This window comes from Ochotona princeps, chromosome 5 (genome assembly GCF_030435755.1).
Source record: "Ochotona princeps isolate mOchPri1 chromosome 5, mOchPri1.hap1, whole genome shotgun sequence".
Taxonomy (NCBI): Eukaryota; Metazoa; Chordata; class Mammalia; order Lagomorpha; family Ochotonidae; genus Ochotona; species Ochotona princeps.
Genome location: NC_080836.1, coordinates 54,079,697 through 54,098,435, shown reverse-complemented (window position 1 = coordinate 54,098,435; position 18,739 = coordinate 54,079,697). Strand labels below are relative to the sequence as shown.

General features: G+C 43.9%; 2 protein-coding genes across 5 annotated transcripts in view; one reads left to right on the top strand and one right to left on the bottom strand.

The window, feature by feature from the left end:
* The window catches only part of LOC131480332 (splicing factor, proline- and glutamine-rich-like), a 141,678-nt gene that overhangs the window by 52,612 nt on the left and 70,327 nt on the right, over positions 1-18,739 (bottom strand). The gene's annotated exons all lie outside the window — the stretch shown is intronic.
* The window catches only part of WIPF1 (WAS/WASL interacting protein family member 1), a 104,252-nt gene that overhangs the window by 80,744 nt on the left and 4,769 nt on the right, over positions 1-18,739 (top strand). For all 4 annotated transcript variants that reach the window (XM_058664653.1, XM_058664655.1, XM_058664654.1 and 1 more), the window contains 6 exons: positions 57-144; positions 4,692-4,821; positions 10,015-10,182; positions 11,889-12,665; positions 16,162-16,374; positions 16,987-17,100. In XM_058664653.1, the coding sequence (XP_058520636.1) occupies positions 94-144; positions 4,692-4,821; positions 10,015-10,182; positions 11,889-12,665; positions 16,162-16,374; positions 16,987-17,100 (1,453 nt within the window). In that variant the 5' untranslated portion in view covers positions 57-93. The remainder of the gene's footprint in view (positions 1-56; positions 145-4,691; positions 4,822-10,014; positions 10,183-11,888; positions 12,666-16,161; positions 16,375-16,986; positions 17,101-18,739) is intronic.

Sequence of the window (18,739 nt, the reverse complement as noted above, 5' to 3'; positions counted from 1 at the left end):
GTCAGGACAGGATTTTACTGGGAAATCTAATCCAGGGCTGTGTTTTGATTTTACAGACTTGTCATCAAGACTGTTAAGAGTAACTGAACCAAGATGCCCGTACCTCCACCTCCAGCGCCCCCACCACCGCCGACCTTTGCACTGGTGAGTGCTATCTTCAGTGTCCCTGCACTAAGTAAGACACTGGCACAAATGGGTTGTAGTGTACTTGCTTCAGGATAAACCAAGCCTTACTACAAATCCAGAAACCTTGAATGACTGTATTTGCCCAGGGATCCTGCAGAGCACAGGTGTCCAGTACTGGACAGGTGCTGGTGCCATCCTGGGAGCAGCAAGCAGGGTCTCCCTCCAGATGGGTTCGATGCCAAGATGATGGCCTGTGATGTGTGGGCAGGACAGAGCAGTGTGCAGACCTCTGTGTGTTGGTCATGCTTCCCTTGACACATCTCCCACTCTCACTCCTTTCTTTTCTGCCTCCTCTCCTTTCTTCCCAGTCTGTTTCTGACAGGCTGTTTCTCACCCCTGTCACCTCTCCCACACACTCTCACATCCTCCTTTCAGTCTTCCCTTGCATGTAGATGTCTTCTCCCCAAAGGAATTCCTTCCCTGAACTCATCCTGGGCCCTGGCTATGCCTGGCCGGGGAGGTCCGTGCCGCTGCTTCCTCCACAGAGGACAGAGAAGTCCAATACACTCTGTAAGACCAGGGCCACCCCAGCAGGTGATGCCTTCATTGCTCAGCAGCTTCCTGCCAGTGGTTCCATCAGCATCATGTGGGGAAACTGAGGCTCAGAGAGGAAGAGTCTCTTGCCTTGGGTTCTCCTGGGACACATTCACAAAAGCCACTGGAGGCTGGAACCTCGCTAGAGAGCAGTGCTTGTTATGTAGCTCACAGCTGCCCAGGGTGGTCCTGCAGCTGCTTGTTTCAAGTCCCCAGGGACAGGGGATGGCAACTGAGAGCATAAGCATTTGGAAACACTTGTAGCAATTTGACTGTAGTCTTCTGTCTGGTTCTAAGATTGGTGTTTTCTGTCTTTTTTCAAACTATTTTTTTTTTAATTTATTTTTACTCGAAAGGCAGATTTACAGAGAGAGGGGGGGAGAAAGATCCTCTATGCACTGGTTCACTCCTCCAAATCACCACAAAAGCCAAAACTAGGCCAATATGAAGCCAAGAGTTTGTTCTGGTCTCCTGTGTAGCCGCTGGGGCCCATGGACTTGAGCCATCTTCCACTGCTGTCCCAGGCACATTAATAGGAAGCTGGATAAGAAGTGCAGCAGTTGGGACTTGAATCAGCATCCATATGGGCTGCTGGCACTGCAGGCACAGGCTTAGCCTGTTATACCATGGTGCCAGCCCTTATTTTTTATAAAAGGTTAGCATAAAATGGATTGGACAAAAAAATAGTTATCTATTTTATTTTGAAAGGCAGATTTTACAGAGAGAAAAGGAAAGATAGAAAGAGAGGTCTTTCATCCACTGATTCACTCTCCAAATGTCCACAATGACCAGAGCTGGGCCAGTTAGAAGCCGGGAGCCAGACACATCTTCTGGGTGTCCACATGGGTGCAGGAACCCAAGGACTTAATCCATCCTCTGCTGCTTTCCCAGGCCATAAGCAGGGAACTGGATTCAAAGTGGAGCATCTGAGACATGAATTAGCATTAATATGGCTGCAAGTGCTACAGGTCAGTTTGCTATGCCAACATGTTGGCCCCAACAAAATCTTTTTTAAAATTAGCACTTCTACTGCAAAAGTTTTAGGAGCTGTTGTGTGGGTAGCATAGCAGGATAAGTTTATTTGTATTTCCCTAAAAATTTGCATGATACATGACTGCTAGATAGTAGAATCATTAATTTTAAAAAATTTTAATGTTCAGGAATTTATTTTAATGTAGATTCTAAAAATCAGCATATCAAACTCCTAGTTTAGCAGTCAGTTAGTGGAAAAGAAGTTAATTCATTGAGAAATAGCACAGTAGGAATAAGCATGTGGCCCAGCAGTTTACATGTCTATGTCCCCCACCAGGCTGACCTGAGTTCAGATCGCAGCTCCATCTCCTCACTCCTGTTTCCTGCCAGTATGGATCAAGGAAGCAGAAAGCAATAGCTGTGGTTGAGCACCTGCCCCCAACAGGGGAGTCCTAGTCTGAGTTCCCTTGTCCTAACTAGCACAGCCTAGGTCACTGCAGGCAGCTGAGCTGTGAACCAGTGAGTGGGAATGCATGTTCTCTCTCTGAGTGCCAATTAATTTAAAATTTAAAAATTAAAAATAACTTGTAAAATTTAGGGGAAAAAACAGCATAGTGGATAATATGGTAAATTGACTTAATGCAAAACATTAAATAAATAAGAGGCGGCATGTAAATGATATCCCACAGTGACATTTGGGAAACTATTTATATTATATTATCAACTAATTTCTGAGCATTGTTACCTAACCCAGAGCAAGACCTTGGAAACAGAGCATGCAGAGTGAGAAAAGGGAAGTCAAGGGGCAGTGACCTTTAGAGGACACTGTCCTAGTGGAACGTCATGAAGGACTCTGGGGTGCCATGGGAGAGAATTTAGCAACCAAGGAGGTCAGCTGTCAAAATAGATTCTGAGGTGGACTAGAAGGTCACTGACAGCTGTTGAAGAGGGCAGATGTGGACACAGCACCTAACCTCCCTAGTCCTCAGGACTTTTTCATTTTTAAAATGACAGCAGGTCATTTTCAAGGTCTTTCCAAGCTGTCTGAGGCTTGCTGTCAAATTGGAAAAGACAAGTTTCAGAACAAGGGAGACGAATCATACGGGCAAAAGCAAAGTTTATGTGCAAATGGGGTTTCTGGATGAGTGGGGGCTGGGAACAGGGTGTAGCCTATGTGTGCCCTCTGTCAGCTTATAAAGAAGGCTCTGGGTTCTGGGTTCCAACTCCTGCCCTTATTGACCAAGTGACTGGGAATACTGACATAGCCTCTTGATGCCTCCATTTCCTCAACAGCACAACAGAAGTCACTATTCCCCAGGCCTGATAAGGACAAATGTGAATTACTATACATACAGTATGGGAGACGATGGCTGGCCAGAATAAAAAGCTATGATGGTGTTAACTGTTATTATCATGAGCAGACAATGCAATTAGTTCAAGATGTTTCCAGCTTACACAGTAATCCCAGTTAGTGTACCTCTGGGCTTTTTTGAGCTCTCGCTGGGCCTCCTCTTCTTCAGCGAAGCCTCCTATAACATGCCTGGCTCATCTGCAGTCACATTCCTCTCCGAAGGGCTGGGGCCAGCCCAGGAGGGCCTCTCTGGTCTGCTGGCAGGGCAGCCACCTCTCCCTGGGACCAAGCAAGGCCAAGCCGTCTCCAGGTGGGATGCAAGCACACAGATGCCGCCTTCTGAGCCCATCTGTGGAACCTCAGTGTCCTCAGTCCTAAAATAACCCTGATGGAAGAAGATCCCAATTGCATCGGAATGCTCTTTCCCAGCGAATCTGGAAACACAAGAAAATGTACAAACATCTTAAAGGGACCACCTTTCCCCACTCTGCAGTTTCTGAGTCAAGCTTTCAAAAAAGGAACTAAACATCAGAAACCTGTTAGGCCAAAGGGAAAGGAACTTTTTGGAGTAAAGAAAATGCTCTATATCATGGCTGTGGTGATAGTCACACCACTTTATACAAAGGCACTTCAAAAAAAAATCTGTGAAACAATGATACTAAAAGATTTAAGTTCATTTTGGTGCAAAAAGCTTTCTTTGAAATCCATGCCCAGCACAGAAATGTAGCACCATGGTTAAGATGCTGCTTGAGACACTTGCATCCCATATCGGAGTGCCTAGGTACAAGTCCTGACTCTATTTCCAATTCTAACTGCTTGCTTATGCACATCAGGTGATAGCTCAAGTGCTGCTGTGTCTCTTGCCACCCACACAGGAGACCTGAATTGAAATTTGACCTCCTGGGCCAGCCCTAGTTTTTGCAAGTCTTTGGGATGTGAACAGAGGAAGGAAGCTCCTTCTCTGTCTCTTTTGAAAGAGATTAAAAACACACATGTTGTTCATTATACTCATTTTTTCATTAATTTTTAATGGGAAATTAATTTTAAAGGGCCTTTAAAAATTAATTTTAGGACTCTAAAAAACTTAATTTTAAAAATTAATTTTTAAAGACCCTTCAAATATCTGTCAGAATTCATAGAACTACAAACTAAAAGGATAGTTTCAATAAATATAAATTATCCCACTGATAAGTGAATGACTTGAATGAAAAAGTGTCTTAAGCAATACAGTCACAGGGAATTATTTAAACTTGTGGGGCTTTAAGGAAGCAAGCCCTGCTGACTCTCCTTGCCCCAGGTTTGCTATGCAAGGTGGGATCAGATGCCGTTGTCCAGCGCATGTTCTGGAGGCCAGGCCTGGCCAAGCCCTGCAGCAGGCGGGCCGCCCTCATTCCTCTGGCTGTGTTGTCACCACCAGATCACTGTCTGAATTTTCAGACTTTCATGAGGCATGGACTCTTTGTGTCTAGAAAAGGCATGTTACCAATGGCTCCCAAACACGTGAGTCTTAAAAAGAACAAGGTGCTGCCATTTGTGCAGAATTTATGGTCCATCATGAAGAACCTTACTCACAAGGTTCAGTGCCCTGTGTTAAAGTGCATGATTTTCATTTAAGAGATGAGTGCACATTTGTATGGTTCCCTTCCAGGCCAATACTGAGAAGCCGACCTTGAATAAGAGAGAGCAGGCTGGGAGAAATGCTCTGCTGTCTGACATCAGCAAAGGGAAGAAACTGAAGAAGACAGTCACCAATGACAGAAGTGCACCGATACTGGACAGTAAGTGAAAGGGGCAGTCCCCCATGGAGAGAAGTGGTTTATGGCTAACAATCAACTCTGGCCCGCCCATCCTGGGGAGCAACAGCTGCAAAGCTAGCAAAATAAGGGACTGTACCAGTCATTGTAGGCCACAGCTTTGGTTTGGGCTCCGCCTAATGCTGCAGGAAACCAGCATAATAATTCTTTGTCCAGGACATACACAGCAGCCATTCTCTGAGTTGCTCACAACACTTTCTGAAGATTAACCCGTTGTTCCTGGTACCATAGATCAGGAAGCATCGTGAAATATGGGAAGACTGTTAGCCTTGAAATCACAGAGTATGGGTTCAAGGCCTGGCATATCCATTGTGTACCATCTCCAAGCTTCCTTTTCTTCACTTCAAAGGAGATATAACAAAAACTATTCTTACAGACCTCATAAGTTTGCTGTAACCTTCAAATGAGATAATGCCTGAAAAAAAATGCTCTGTTGGGGAAATGTAGTTGAGGTGTAAGATGTGGATGACCAGGAAGCTGAAAGAGAAGAAATGAGATCACAACTGTGCTTATCTACACTTTTAACCTAGAATACTTTATGGAACAAAGTAGGGTATGCATTAAAAAAAACAAAAAACAGGTACCCACAACACAGGCTACTCATTAACGATGGGATAGAAAATTGCTCATGACAGGAATTCACTGATAGTGACCCGAGTACATTCCTGTACCTTGCAACAAGTTGGATCTCCTCCAGCTTTGTCCTATGCCACTGTTCTTGTGTGGTTCACTAAGAAATGGAACCGCCTGATGGAGCTTTGTTGGTCATTGGTTAATGATGCAGGGTTGTAACAAAGTGGAGGATACAAGGTGTTGAAGTCGGAATTGCCTGGAGAAGTGATTAGTAGGTAGAGAAGGAAGAAGAAGCAGAGTTAGAGGAGGAAGCAAATGTGGAGGAAGACAGAGAAGATCAAGATAAGACATTTGAATGTTGCTCTGTTACCAGACAAGAGGGTGTGAATGACACACCGCCTCTTAAAAAGGAACTGCAGAGTTTTTGACTTTTGACATGTTCTGATCTCTAAGTCAAAATGCACACAAAGCTGATGTGTAAAATCCCTTAGGCCTCCTGATCAGTGTAACAGACTCCGTTTGAGAGGCCGGTCCAGTTTAGTCACTTATATCCACGAGTCTTTAGTCCAGCAGCCATGTGTGTGGTCCCTGGTTGGGGTCAGAGGAGCCACTGACCACTAGAACAGAGTCCAGCAGTTCTCCTCTCTAAAAGAGGAAGTCTGAGGCACTAAGAAGGTGGGTGTGAATTCCCCACCACTGTCGACTGAGATGACGAAGTCTGGGCATAACGCAGAGTCCCTGAGTTGAAGCTATATTCTTCAAGGTCCACTTGTCCCATTAACAGGAAATAGTGTTAGTCCCTCTCCCTTCCAACTGTTCAATAGTATTTTAAAATGTGCTTCCCTGCATGCCCTGGTTGTTGCTGCCCTCAGCTGGACACATGTACTGTTATCACAAGCTCCTTCCAAGTGGCAGAGTTCATCTGTAGTTCTGTGCTGGACTGCATCACGTCCTGGAATCTGTGTCAAAATACTAACCATGGATATGCATTATAACTCTTGAGTTCAGCACTGTCCTGCCAGTTAACTCTTCTCAGCTTTAGCTTCCTGTATTTGTCTGTTTTCTGTGACTGTATGAGGTAGTTGATACCAAGTACTTTATTTAAATAAGTTTATTTAGCTCCCAGTTTTGGAAATTCAGGGGCATGACCGCAGGGCTTAGCCTCTGTGAAGAATTCATAGCAAATGGCATCAAGTGGCAGGGGCACATGTGAGAGGGAGACATCATATGATATGACAGGAAGCCAGAAGGAGGGGAGTGGTCATTCTTGCTCTTGTGAGAACTAACCAGGATCCCACAAAAAACCACATTAATCTCCTGTGCTCCCAGTGATCTAATGACTTCCCATTAAGGCCTACCTCCTGAAGATCCCATCAATACTCACATCATCACACTAAGGGCCTGGCTTATAACACATGAACAATCACATCCGAACCATAGCACCTTTTTACCCAAAGATGTCAGATGTTTCATGTAAAGAATACTAATGGAGGGGTTAGCACTGTGACACAGTTAAGTTAAGCCATGACCTGCAGTGCCAATATCTCATATGGTCATTGATTTGACTCCTGGCTGCTCTACTTCCAATTCAGTTTCCTGTTAATGCACCTGGGAAAGCAACAGAGGTTGGCCCAGATCCTTTGCACCCTGTACCCATGTGGAAGACCTGGAAGAAGTTCCTGGCTTTGGCATGCCCCAGCCCAAGTTGTTGCAGCCATTTGGGAAGTGAACCAGCAGATGGAAAATCCCTTCCTTCTTCTTTCTGTAACTCTGCTTTTCAAACTAGTAAATACATTATAAAACATACAAACAAAAACACTAATGGATTATGTCTGATAGTACAACCAAGCTCTTTGAGTTTATTTATTTACTTTAATTTTCTTTGAAAATTAAAGAGGCAGAGTGAAATATCTCACTTCCCAAATGCCTGCTACAGCTAGGGCTGGGCCAGACCAAGGCCAAGAGAAATTCAGTCCAGGTTTCCTATATGGGTAGCCTGGATCCAAGCACTTGAGCCATCATCTGCCACCTAGCAGGGTGCTCATTAGCAAAAAAACTGGATTGGAAGCATTAGAGTTAGGATTCCAATCAGGTACTCCAATGTGAGATGCAAGTAACGCTAGTGGCAACTTAATCATTATACCATTGTGTAAAATGCCAACACATGATTTTTTTTTAAGACAGAGAGCTCCCAACTTCCAGATAACTCCCCAAATGTCTGTAATGGTGGCCCAGGGGCTGGGGCTAGAGCCAGGAATAGATCCAGAGCTCCCCCAAAGGTGATGACAGGGCCTCAGTTACTTGAGCCATCACCACTGCCTCCTAGGGTCTGCAGGGCCAGGCAGCTTGTGCCCACAGTCACAGTCAGGAATCAAAGTTGGACACACCAGTGTGGGACACAGATATCTTAACTACTAAACACATATCTATTTTCTGAATTTTTAATACGATGTAAGTGTATCCTATGTAAGTTAGTATTTCAAAATGTATCATTCACTGATGAGCAATGTTTAAAAGACAAGGACAATGTTAATATTATTGGTCATAATTAAATTAGTAAAAAAATTTATCTTATATATGGGAGCTGTTTTCCCATATGGCTCTGGAAATTTTACATATTATATGAATTTTATATATCCTGTAAAGTGAAATAAATGTTGATAGTTCATTATTCCAGATTATTACCTCTATCAGCATAGCTACCATAAGCACCTCAGAAAGCTCCACATCTAGAAAAAGTTCAGAACTGACAAAAATTGATGAAAAATTTAATCCAGAAAAAAGACACAAATGAATAAAATTATAATTCAGAAAGCAGATAAAAAAAGAGATTTGGAATAAACCTTCTGATTTTAATATAATGAAGTTATATGCTAAAAATTGTAAGAGTTTTAAAAATTTAATTTTCTTGGCCTGACACGTTTGCTCAGTGGCTAAGTCCTCGCCTTGCAGGCGCCAGGATCCCATATGGGCATTGGTTCATAACCCGACTACTCCACTTCCCATTCAGCTCCCTGCTTGTGCCCTAAGAAAGCAGTAGAGGATGGCCCAAAGCCTTGGGACCATGCATCCATGTGGTTGCCCCAGAGGAAACTCCAGGCTCATAGCTTCAGATCGGCTCAGCTGGATCCAATCATTGTGGCTACTTGGGGAGTGAATTAGTGGACAGAAGATCTTTCTCTCTGTCTCTCTTCCTTTCTGTAAGTCTGACTTTCCAATAAAAATAAGTCTTTTTAAAAAATTATTTTTCCAAGAAAAGCATAAATTTATCAAAATTCACACAGAAAACCACAACTGCCTCAGCTCCGGTCATTATTGCCAATTTGGGAGTGGACCAGTGGATGTAAAATCTCTGTCTCTCCCTCTATTTTTAATGATTATTTTAAAAAATACATTTATTTTTATTTGAAAGGCAGCTTTACAGAGATAAGGAGAGATAGAGAAGGTCTGCTGGTTTACTCCCAAATGGCCACAATGGCAGAGCTGAGCTGATCTGAAGCAGGAGCTTACCCTTGGTCTCTCATGTGGTTGCAGGGTTCCAAGGACTTGTAAACCACACTCTGTTGCTTTCCCAGGCCATAAGCAGAGAGCTAGATTGGAAGTAGAACAGCCAGGACACGAAACAGTACCCATATGGGATGTTGGCACCACAAGGTGGAGGATTAATCTCTGTATCTCTTTCCAAGTAAAATAAATAAATCTTTAAAAAAGAAAAAATTAAAATTAACCTAAAAGCTTATAAAAATAAGTGATTAAATAAAATATAATACTTTCATAGTCCAAAATATAATCCCTTAACCTCACATTTTCTAATAATATTGAATAACTTAGAAAGTCCTAACAATAAAATGTTAAGTAGGGACGAAAAGCAGGCTAAACACTATTCATTAGATATTTACATACACACACATACATAGAGAAAGAAAGAAAAAGCATTCCTCAAACAGTGGCTATTTCTAAAGAATAAAACTGAAATTTTAAAACTTTTTTTTATTAGTGCTCTTCCCATCTAAGCATAGGCTGGCTTAATCCCCAAATACCTGGGAGCCAGTAACTCAATATGGCTCTCCCACATAAGTCACAAAGACCTGGCCACTTGAGCCATTCCTTACTGCATCCCAGGATACACATTAGCAAGAAGCCAAATCAGGAGTAGAACCAAGATTTGAGCCGAGGCAATTCCATATGGGATGTAGGCCTCCAGTGTCTTAATCACTGAGCCGAATGCCAGCCCTTCCTTAATTCTTTTTAGAATTTCTTCTTTTTATTGTATCTCCCCCTTTCTTGGCCTCATCTTTCTGTGACTATTCCTTTATTTGCCAAGTCTTAGGCAATGGGACAGATGCTAACACTTGTAACAGCTGGTCAGGCAAGGATGTGGGGACCCTCTCTTACTATTTGCACACCCCACCACTGGGCCCAGGAGTGCCCTGCATCCTCAAGAAACCCCTCCTATTCCGACAGGGGGTTGGGGCCAACCAGTTTCCACCAGCTCCCTGTTTTACTGTACTGGTCATAAGTGGTAGGGCTCTCTGGTGGGTACTTCCACACTGGTGAAAAGATGGCATGTTATTCTTTCTGCAGAACCTAAAGGACCTAGTGCTGGTGCAGGCAGCGGATTTGGCGCAGGAGGTGGCAGCGGCGGTGGTGGAGGTGGCAGTGGCGGCGGAGGTGGGGGTGGCCCGCCTGGACTAGGGGGACTGTTCCAGGCCGGAATGCCAAAGCTAAGATCCACAGCTAGCAGGGATAACGGTAAGAGGAGTTTCCTTCTCTGAGTAACTGAAGATCAGTGGTCTGGGTCTGGATGTTTGGTGTACCCCTCAAGGCTCTGCTCTTTCAAACCTTTTATATTCCCTGAGATGTTACCACTCTTCTATATGAGAGACTTATTTGACACTTTATTGTTATTATTAGTCATGATTAGACAGCTTCACAGAGCTAGGAGCTATTTGTCTGGTGTTCTGGGGTATCACCTGTCCATTCTCACACTTTTCTAAAGGATGCGCTGGAGTGGGAAGGAAAGGAGGGAGGAAATCGAACTTTCCACTGCTGCAAACTGCTGGTGACCTGGCTGAGGCAGCTTTGTGCAGTGGCCTGCACCAGCTGCCCACCATGGTAAATATTTGCAAGCCACTTCTCAAATACACGATGGAACATGTCCTTTGGCTTCTTACAAATGTCCCCTAAACCTGAAATGCTGTCCTATGTGACAGACTTTCAGTATTTTAATGCCAGTGGTTCTAAGTGTTCTTTGGGAAGTTTCTATGAACCTGATGGTAGAAAGTAATTGAACTTGATCATGGCTAAATGAAAATCTTGTAGAGTCCGTGGGGCTCCTTCCTAATTCCTACAGAAGCTCAAGAATCTGTGTAAAACATTCTTTCATTTTTGTCTTATTAAAAGATGTTTATTTCTACCTCTATGATCTTTTAAAATGTAGAAAAGGCAAAATTTTCATGTTTACATGGGAAAAAACTAGGGCAAAAAAAGGAGGGGGAAATACAAAAGAGAGCTAGAAGTGCAGTTAGTGCACAAAATGAGGCACCAAAGCCCCTTAACACAGCATTAAGGTGTACAGTAACTGCGACCCAAATCCACAATTGGGAGATACAACCTATCACACGTTAGTAACACAGACATATACAGCTTTGTTCTAGTACTAAAACTAAAAATTCCCTCCTATCCCTTTGTCTCAGCCTGTCCAAGTGCTCAGGCCTCCAAGGCTGTATGAGCCAGCTCCTGTTGGCCACTCAGACTTCCTGGGCATTTTCCGAGGCTCACCGTGCCTTAGGATGCAGTGTAGGTGGTTCATGTCTTCAGGGCCTTCGGATCTGCTGGCCCTCTGTCTATCTTCCTCATCTTTCCATGCTGGTTCCTTCTTGTCAGACTCCCCCCGCCCCGGCCCCAGTTCACATGTCAGGATTGGGAAGAGTTGCCATCCCCAGCACCTGACTGTCCATTTTGGCCTCTCTAGGCGCTCTTGTTATCAGTGGCTTGTTATTTTGGTATATATAATTAGCTGAAACTACTTAATTATTCCTAATTTGTTTACTGTTTCTCTCCTGTGCAAGAATGTAAACCATAGGAGAGTGGGATCTTTCCTATTTTCTCCACTCCTCTGTCTAGCAGCTAGAATAGCTGGTGAACAGCAAGTGCTTAGGGCTTTGCTGGTGAAATGAGTGCAGTGGGAGATGTAGGAATGCAGACTGTTGTCTTAGAATTGCCTTGGGCCTCACATAGTTCTGGGTGGTGTTGGAGGTTCTCCAGACCTTTGTTTCCCCCTTCAGTTCCTCCCTTTGTTAAACCTGAACCACTTCAGGGCTATTCCATCCAGCCAATACTGATGCAGAAGTCAGCCCCAAAGGACCAAGCATTATGTATTTGCCTAATCCACCATGGCACAGCACTGCCAGTGTGGGGTCCCAACTTTCTAACTGAATATTTGTTTTCCCATTTAGACTCTGGAGGAAGCCGGCCACCGATTTTGCCACCAGGAGGAAGATCCACATCTGCCAAGCCCTTTTCACCCCCAAGTGCTCCGGGGAGGTTTCCCGTGCCTTCTCCAGGCCACAGAAGCTGTCCCCCCGAGCCCCAGAGGGCCCGGATGCCTCCTCCACGGCCCGATGTGGGCGCAAAGCCTGATAGCGTTCCTCCTCCAGTACCTAATACGCCAAGGCCTGTCCAATCAAGTCTGCACAACCGCGGGTCGCCACCAGTTCCTGGGACCCCCAGGCCACCTGGCCCCGCCCCGACCCCTCCCCCCTTCCCTGGAAACCGAGGTGCCACTTTCGGGGGAAGCTCCATACGTCAGTCCCCCTCAGGCTCTCCTTCACCCTTCTCCAACAGGCCTCCCCTGCCTCCCACCCCAAACAGGGCCCTGGATGACAAACCCCCTCCACCACCTCCACCAGTGGGCAACAGGCCCTCCATCCACAGGGAAGGGGTTCCACCTCCTCCGCCTCAGAACAACAAGCCTCCAGTGCCTTCCAACCCCCGACCAGCCACCTCCTCACAGGCCCCACCGCCTCCACCGCCCCCCAGCAGGCCCGGGCCGCCTCCCCTGCCTCCAGGTGGCAGTGGCAGTGGCAGTGATGAAATCCCAAGGCTCCCACAGCGGAACGTGTCCCTCACTTCATCTGCACCTCCCTTGCCTTCAGGGGGACGTTCGGGTCCTCTTCCTCCCCCGCCCACAGAGAGACCCCCTCCTCCAGTGAGGGACCCACCAGGCAGATCAGGTAAGACAAAAGGAGGGTGAGTTCCTTGACATCACTCTTATACCTGGGAGTGAATACAGGCAAACAAAAGCACAGGTAGATTCCGGGGGAGCTTCATGCTTTTAAGTCTTGACATTGATATGGATGATTTCTTTGAGACCTCATGAAAACCTCCCAGGAAAATGAGATCGATGCTTCTGTTCATGTTTTAAAGATGAAAAGACTGAGTAACCAATAAAGTTAAATGGTCCCAAGCTACTTAACAACAAAGAGGCTGGAACTTTCACCTTCCTTCACCACAGAGTACTCACGCCCTGCCCCCCAGAGTTCAATTTCATCTGCCTTCACTAGGGTGATGTATTGCCATCTTTCACAGGAAGGCCCCAGGATTCAAGCCTGATGGACATGCACTAAATAGCCGATGAACTTCTGTACTTGTCTTTTCATTTTTTAAACTTTGAGGCCACCTCCTTTACTCGTTAATGGGACATGTAAAAAGTTTTGCTCTGTTAATATCTCTGGCACATAGGTTGCCATCACCACTGCTTCCCAGGGTCTGCACTGGCAAAGAGCTGGAATTGGGAGCCACACCAGGAATCAAACCTAGATACTTCAGTGTGGATGGCAGGAATCTACTGCTAGACTAAATACCCCTGGTCTTTAGAAGGGTTTTATATATCTTTTAGCCATGTTAAAATACATAAAGGGTGTTTTAAACAGTTCATAGGAAGTGGAATTAAATATATATGTGCACACACAGGTTTACAAAATCAGCACGTCATTACCTATATGCTGTTTGGTAATTTGCTTTTGGCTTAATAATATCTAATTAGTTTTATGATGTGATTAACCATTCTTTTTCAAGCAGGCTTTCTGATGTCTGTATAATACTACATCCTACTGTGTACCTTGGTTTATTAAACCTCACTCGATCATTGGATTCATCTCTAGCTCTTTGCTATTGTTGCTAGTGCAGTGATATATTCTTTTTTTTTTAAGGTTTATTTTTATTACAAAGTCAGATATACAGAGAGAGGAGGAGAGACAGGAAGATCTTCCGTCCGATGATTCACTCCCCAAGTGAGCCGCAACGGGCCAGTGCGCGCGCCGATCCGATGCCGGGAACCAGGAACCTCTTCCAGGTCTCCCACATGGGTGCAGGGTCCCAATGCATTGGGCCGTCCTTGACTGCTTTCCCAGGCCACAAGCAGGGAGCTGGATGGGAAGTGGAGCTGCCGAGATTAGAACCGGCGCCCATATGGGATCCTGGAGCGTTCAAGGCGAGGACTTTAGCCACTAGGCCATGCTGCCGGGCCCAGTGATATATTCTTGTAACTAAATATTTTGGTATCTCTAAATATTTTCTTTGGATGAATTCCTAGAAATGAAATTTCTTTACTGCACAGTAAACTATGGATCATATAGCTACTGCCAAACTGCCTTCCAGAAAATTCTTACCAAATTACATTCCCAGAAGGAGTCTATGAGAGGTCATCAAGGGCCAGCACATTTTGAGATGTGATTTTGTTTCATTGTTAGGAAAGTGAACCTTAGAATCTGACAGATTTGGGATTAAATCCTGGCTATTATACTCATTAGCCCCAGAACTGAGATTTTTTTTAAAGTTCCAAAATCTCTGAGGTCTTGTCTGCTACATCTACACCTTTCAGGATTATTGTCAGAATTCAGAGAGACAAAAATGTGTAGCCATTTTCTTCCTGAAATGTAATTATATTCAGTAAATTACCATTTCTACTCTTCTGGGAAATAGCAATCTATTTATTTTCCCACTGTGCCTTCCTGATTTAGAGCATGGAGCCACAGGGTTGGAAAGTTAGGAACACGAATATTTATTTTAAAAAAAACAAACAAGGTTAGGTCAATCAAATTACATCAAAACCTGGTTTGCATTTCATGACAGGTAGGCAGTATTATCCATGGAGCTAAACCCACAGCATGAGTGATACTTTACCCTAGGAAATCAACTCTTGCCGCCTGGAACTCCAGTGCAATGCAAGCAGAAGGGGCAGTAAATAAACCCTGCACACTGAGGTGCTGAGGACTGCCTATCAGGGATCCCTGCAGTGGGCAAGTTGTTGAATTCAAGATCCCTTGCTGGATTCTGAACCTATAAGTGATGAAAAATTTGAATTTCTAGTACTGTATGACACTGTCTTTATGTAAAATGTCAGTGTCTTATGAGTGGAACTTTTGCTGAAGATCAGGAATCACTCAGGCTGTCACCAAGTTCTGGTTCTGGTTGGTTTACATTTACTCACCCAAGCAGCTTCTACACTTGGAGGATGACAAAGTCAAGATAAGTCTTATTTGTACTATCAAAAAGAATGTACTTGGACTTTTTTCACAGGAGTGTAAAAATTTATGGCAATATCATCTCACTATGTTTTTTTAATGCCTTCAAATTCTTTTATAAAACTTTTTATTTTTGACTGGTTAACTCCTGTGGCATCCTTTCAGACAGGAAATTGAGTTCCACAAGGCAGCAGCTTGCTTAGGGTCAGCACCCCATTAGCATTTACAGACTGTGACACTGATGAGTGTTTGTCACTCCCTGTGTTCATCTGCCTCCCCAAAGAGGAAGAAGCAAGAAGGAACTCCTGCTATGTTCAGGGTGACTAGTATTTGGTTTCCACTTTTGCCTGGAAACAGGTCACGGGCGTAACAGAAACATGCTTGTATAATTAACAATAATACTGTGCATTTGAAGATCTTAGTTCTTCTGAAATCCTAAAATAATTTTATGACTATTTTACTCATCTTTTATTTCATTATATCACAGTTCAGCCACTCTCTAAAAAGATTATAAAATGTTTTTAAAATTAAACAGTTGTGGGCCCGGCACGATAGCATAGTGGTTAAAGTCTTCGCCTTGAACGCACCGGGATCACATATGGGCACCAGTTCTAGTCCTGGCAGCCCTGTTTCCCATCCAGCTCCCTGCTTGTGGCCTGGGAAAGCAGTCGAGGACGGCCCAATGCTTTGGGACCCTGCACCCATGTGGGAGACCTGGAAGAAGCTTCTGGCTCCTGGCTTTGGATTGACTCAGCTCCAGCCGTTGCGGCCACTTGGGGAGTGAATCATCGGACAAAGATCTTCCTCTCTGTCTTTCCTCCTCTCTGTATATCTGACTTTGCAATAAAAATAAAATCAATCTTTAAAAAAAATTAAACAGTTGTTAGTATAAACAGACTATCACCTGCTTTCAATTTCTCTGTGTCATTTACAATCTTAACTCAAAGCCAAAACAACCACTTAGCTAGAATAGGCACTTGGTTGCATATACATGTGTACCTATGTACTTTGTATTTTTGTGTTTATATGTGCCTATTCATTTCTCAGCTAAATTTCCTGCAAAATTGCCACCATTTTCCCATATGCCCTAGTTTCATAGCTGAATTCAGCAAACAGCCATTAGTTGCACACTAGTGGTGACTGTTGTGGTACTAATGCATGCCGGAGGGTAGGACTGAACCAAATGGTTTCTTTTTTGCCTCAGGCCCCCTCCCACCACCGCCTCCAATAAGCAGAAATGGCAGCACATCACGGGCCCTTCCTGCCACCCCTCAGTTGTCGTCCAGGAGTGGAATCGATAGTCCCAGGAGTGGGCCCCGGCCTCCTCTTCCTCCTGAGAGGCCTGGTGCTGGGGCACCTCCGCCACCTCCACCATCAACATCGATTAGAAATGGCTTCCAAGACTCCTCATGTGAAGGTATGTGTGCTTCCCTTGCTGGCATTAACATTTCTTGTCCCATCATCGTTACCAGGTTGCTCTGCACTGATCTACCTATAACCATTTGAGGGTCCATCATGGCTGCAAATCAAAAATAATAGTCCTCCTCTCCTACCTCCCAAGAAGACAGATCATTTTTTCTCTGACCTGTTCTCAGTTTGAGTCTCATTTTGGTTACCTTTGCAGAGATTCCAGAATTCTGAAAAGAAACATTTTTGTAGCTCACAACAAACTATTTAGAAATGTAGAGAGCAAATGACACCTCAAGAGCCTGCAGATAGTAAGCCTCTCACCTCTGCTCTGGTTATCAGCATGGTCTCACTTAGTCTTGGGCCCATTCGTGGGAAAATATGGATGCTGTACTTAGGCCCCACTTCTGAGGCAGACTGACTGCATCATAATCCCTCGAGTTGGAATCACTTGGCCATATGTGATCAATGTACGGATCAGTGGTATCTGCAGCTTTTCTGTAGCCTTCTGGACATAAAGCTAGAAGTGATTTCTTTAGTCCTCTCTAGATTTCATCTGTACCCTTCACTGTGTAAGTCTTGAGAGCAAGTGGTTACTGACAACTCTTTGTTTCTCCCCCAGATGAGTGGGAAAGCAGGTTCTACTTCCACCCAATTTCTGATTTGCCACCTCCAGAGCCATATGTGCCAACAACCAAAAGTTACCCCAGCAAATTGGCAAGAAATGAGAGCCGAAGTGAGTATTTCTGCCAGGGCTTTTGGCAGATTCATACTTACATAGCCTGGGTTATTTGTTGGTCCATATGGGAGTTCCAGGCCTCTTATTATGGAATCTGATGGGAAACCCATTTGGAGCCACCTAAATTTTGGTCAGTTCCTCTTCCACATGGAGGAAGAAATTGAAGAGACCCAGAATGCCTGCAGGAAATGGTTAATGTGTTATTGGAAGTATTACTTATGATTATTTTGCTTTTTGAACAATTGTCCTTCATTCTGATTTGAGACAGTAAAGTAGAGCCACCTTCTAATTTTACTTGTTTTGCACCTGGCAAAACATCTTATTCATTATAATGAAAATTCATTGCAACTGCCTTTTAAATGTGTTACAATCATATCTTAACAGTATTATATGCCTGTTCACAAAACAGGCATTTTCATTTTGTCAGTTTTTATCCATACAATTCTGATTTGCTATATAGTTATGATGAGACAGTGTAATTTTTCATTGGTGGGGTTCACATGACTTAGTAAACATGTCCCAGTTTCTCACATGGCTTCTGTTTCACAGGAGTCCATCATCAAGTCAGCACCCTTTTTGCTAACATATATATAAAGCTTGCCTAGGAAGTAATCACTTTCTTGGTATTGAATAAATGTGACCAAGAGAAATTAGACAAACTGGAGTTTCACAATAATAAATATAAAGGCCTGAGATAGCATAAAATATACATATGCCATTGATGAAGCTCAGACCTGCAGCAGCCTTAGCCTCAGAACCAAATGCCCAAACAAAAAACCTGTAGAGAAAAGGTGTACAAGCAAGTCATCGAGAGGCCCCAAGGTCCACAGCAGAGCACTCCATACAGACACATACAGAGTCTACTGATTCTGAACACCCAGTTCTCTCGCAATTTCTGATTGGTAGCTGCCAGCCTTGTAGCAGAATAATAGCAGTTCATGAAAAGATTGATTAGTGGCAGAATCACTGACATCAGTGAGCAGTGACAGATGGCAGCCTCAGGTCACAGGCAGAGAGAGGTACCCAGGGTTGTGCTGCATGTTAAGGCACAGGACAATTACCAGATGTTTTCATTTTGTTAAATCGATTTAGGCTGTGCCTGTGTCTATTGAGAATTCAAAGAGTTAGAAAATGTCTTAGGGAATTTTTCATGCACAAATGACAGAAAGAAAGAGAATATCGTTACTTGCCTTAATCCCTGTAAAAATTCATTTATGTGGAATAATGTATTCCTACATAGTATCTAATAAATTGGTATAAAGAAAATCATCCAACGACTGGTAGTTAAAGTTTTGATGAAAAATAAATTTGCACATGGAACAAATATCCTTGAGTACAGTGTATGTGTGTTTTCATCAGAAGAGGGGCTTCTTTCCTCTTAGACTCTAATGAATGTACTTAAAAAATATGTTCACATAGACTACACATAACTTCCCCTGACTTTTTTCTTTAAAGATTAAATTTTTATTTGAAAGGCAGAACTATAGAGAGGAGAGACACAGATGTCTTACCTCTATTGGTTCACCCCCCAAAATGGCCACCAATGGCCAGAGCTGAGCTAGGAATTTCTTCCAGTATCCCACATATGTGTAGCAGCCCAAGCACCTTGGAGCATCCTCTGCTGCTTTCCCAGGCC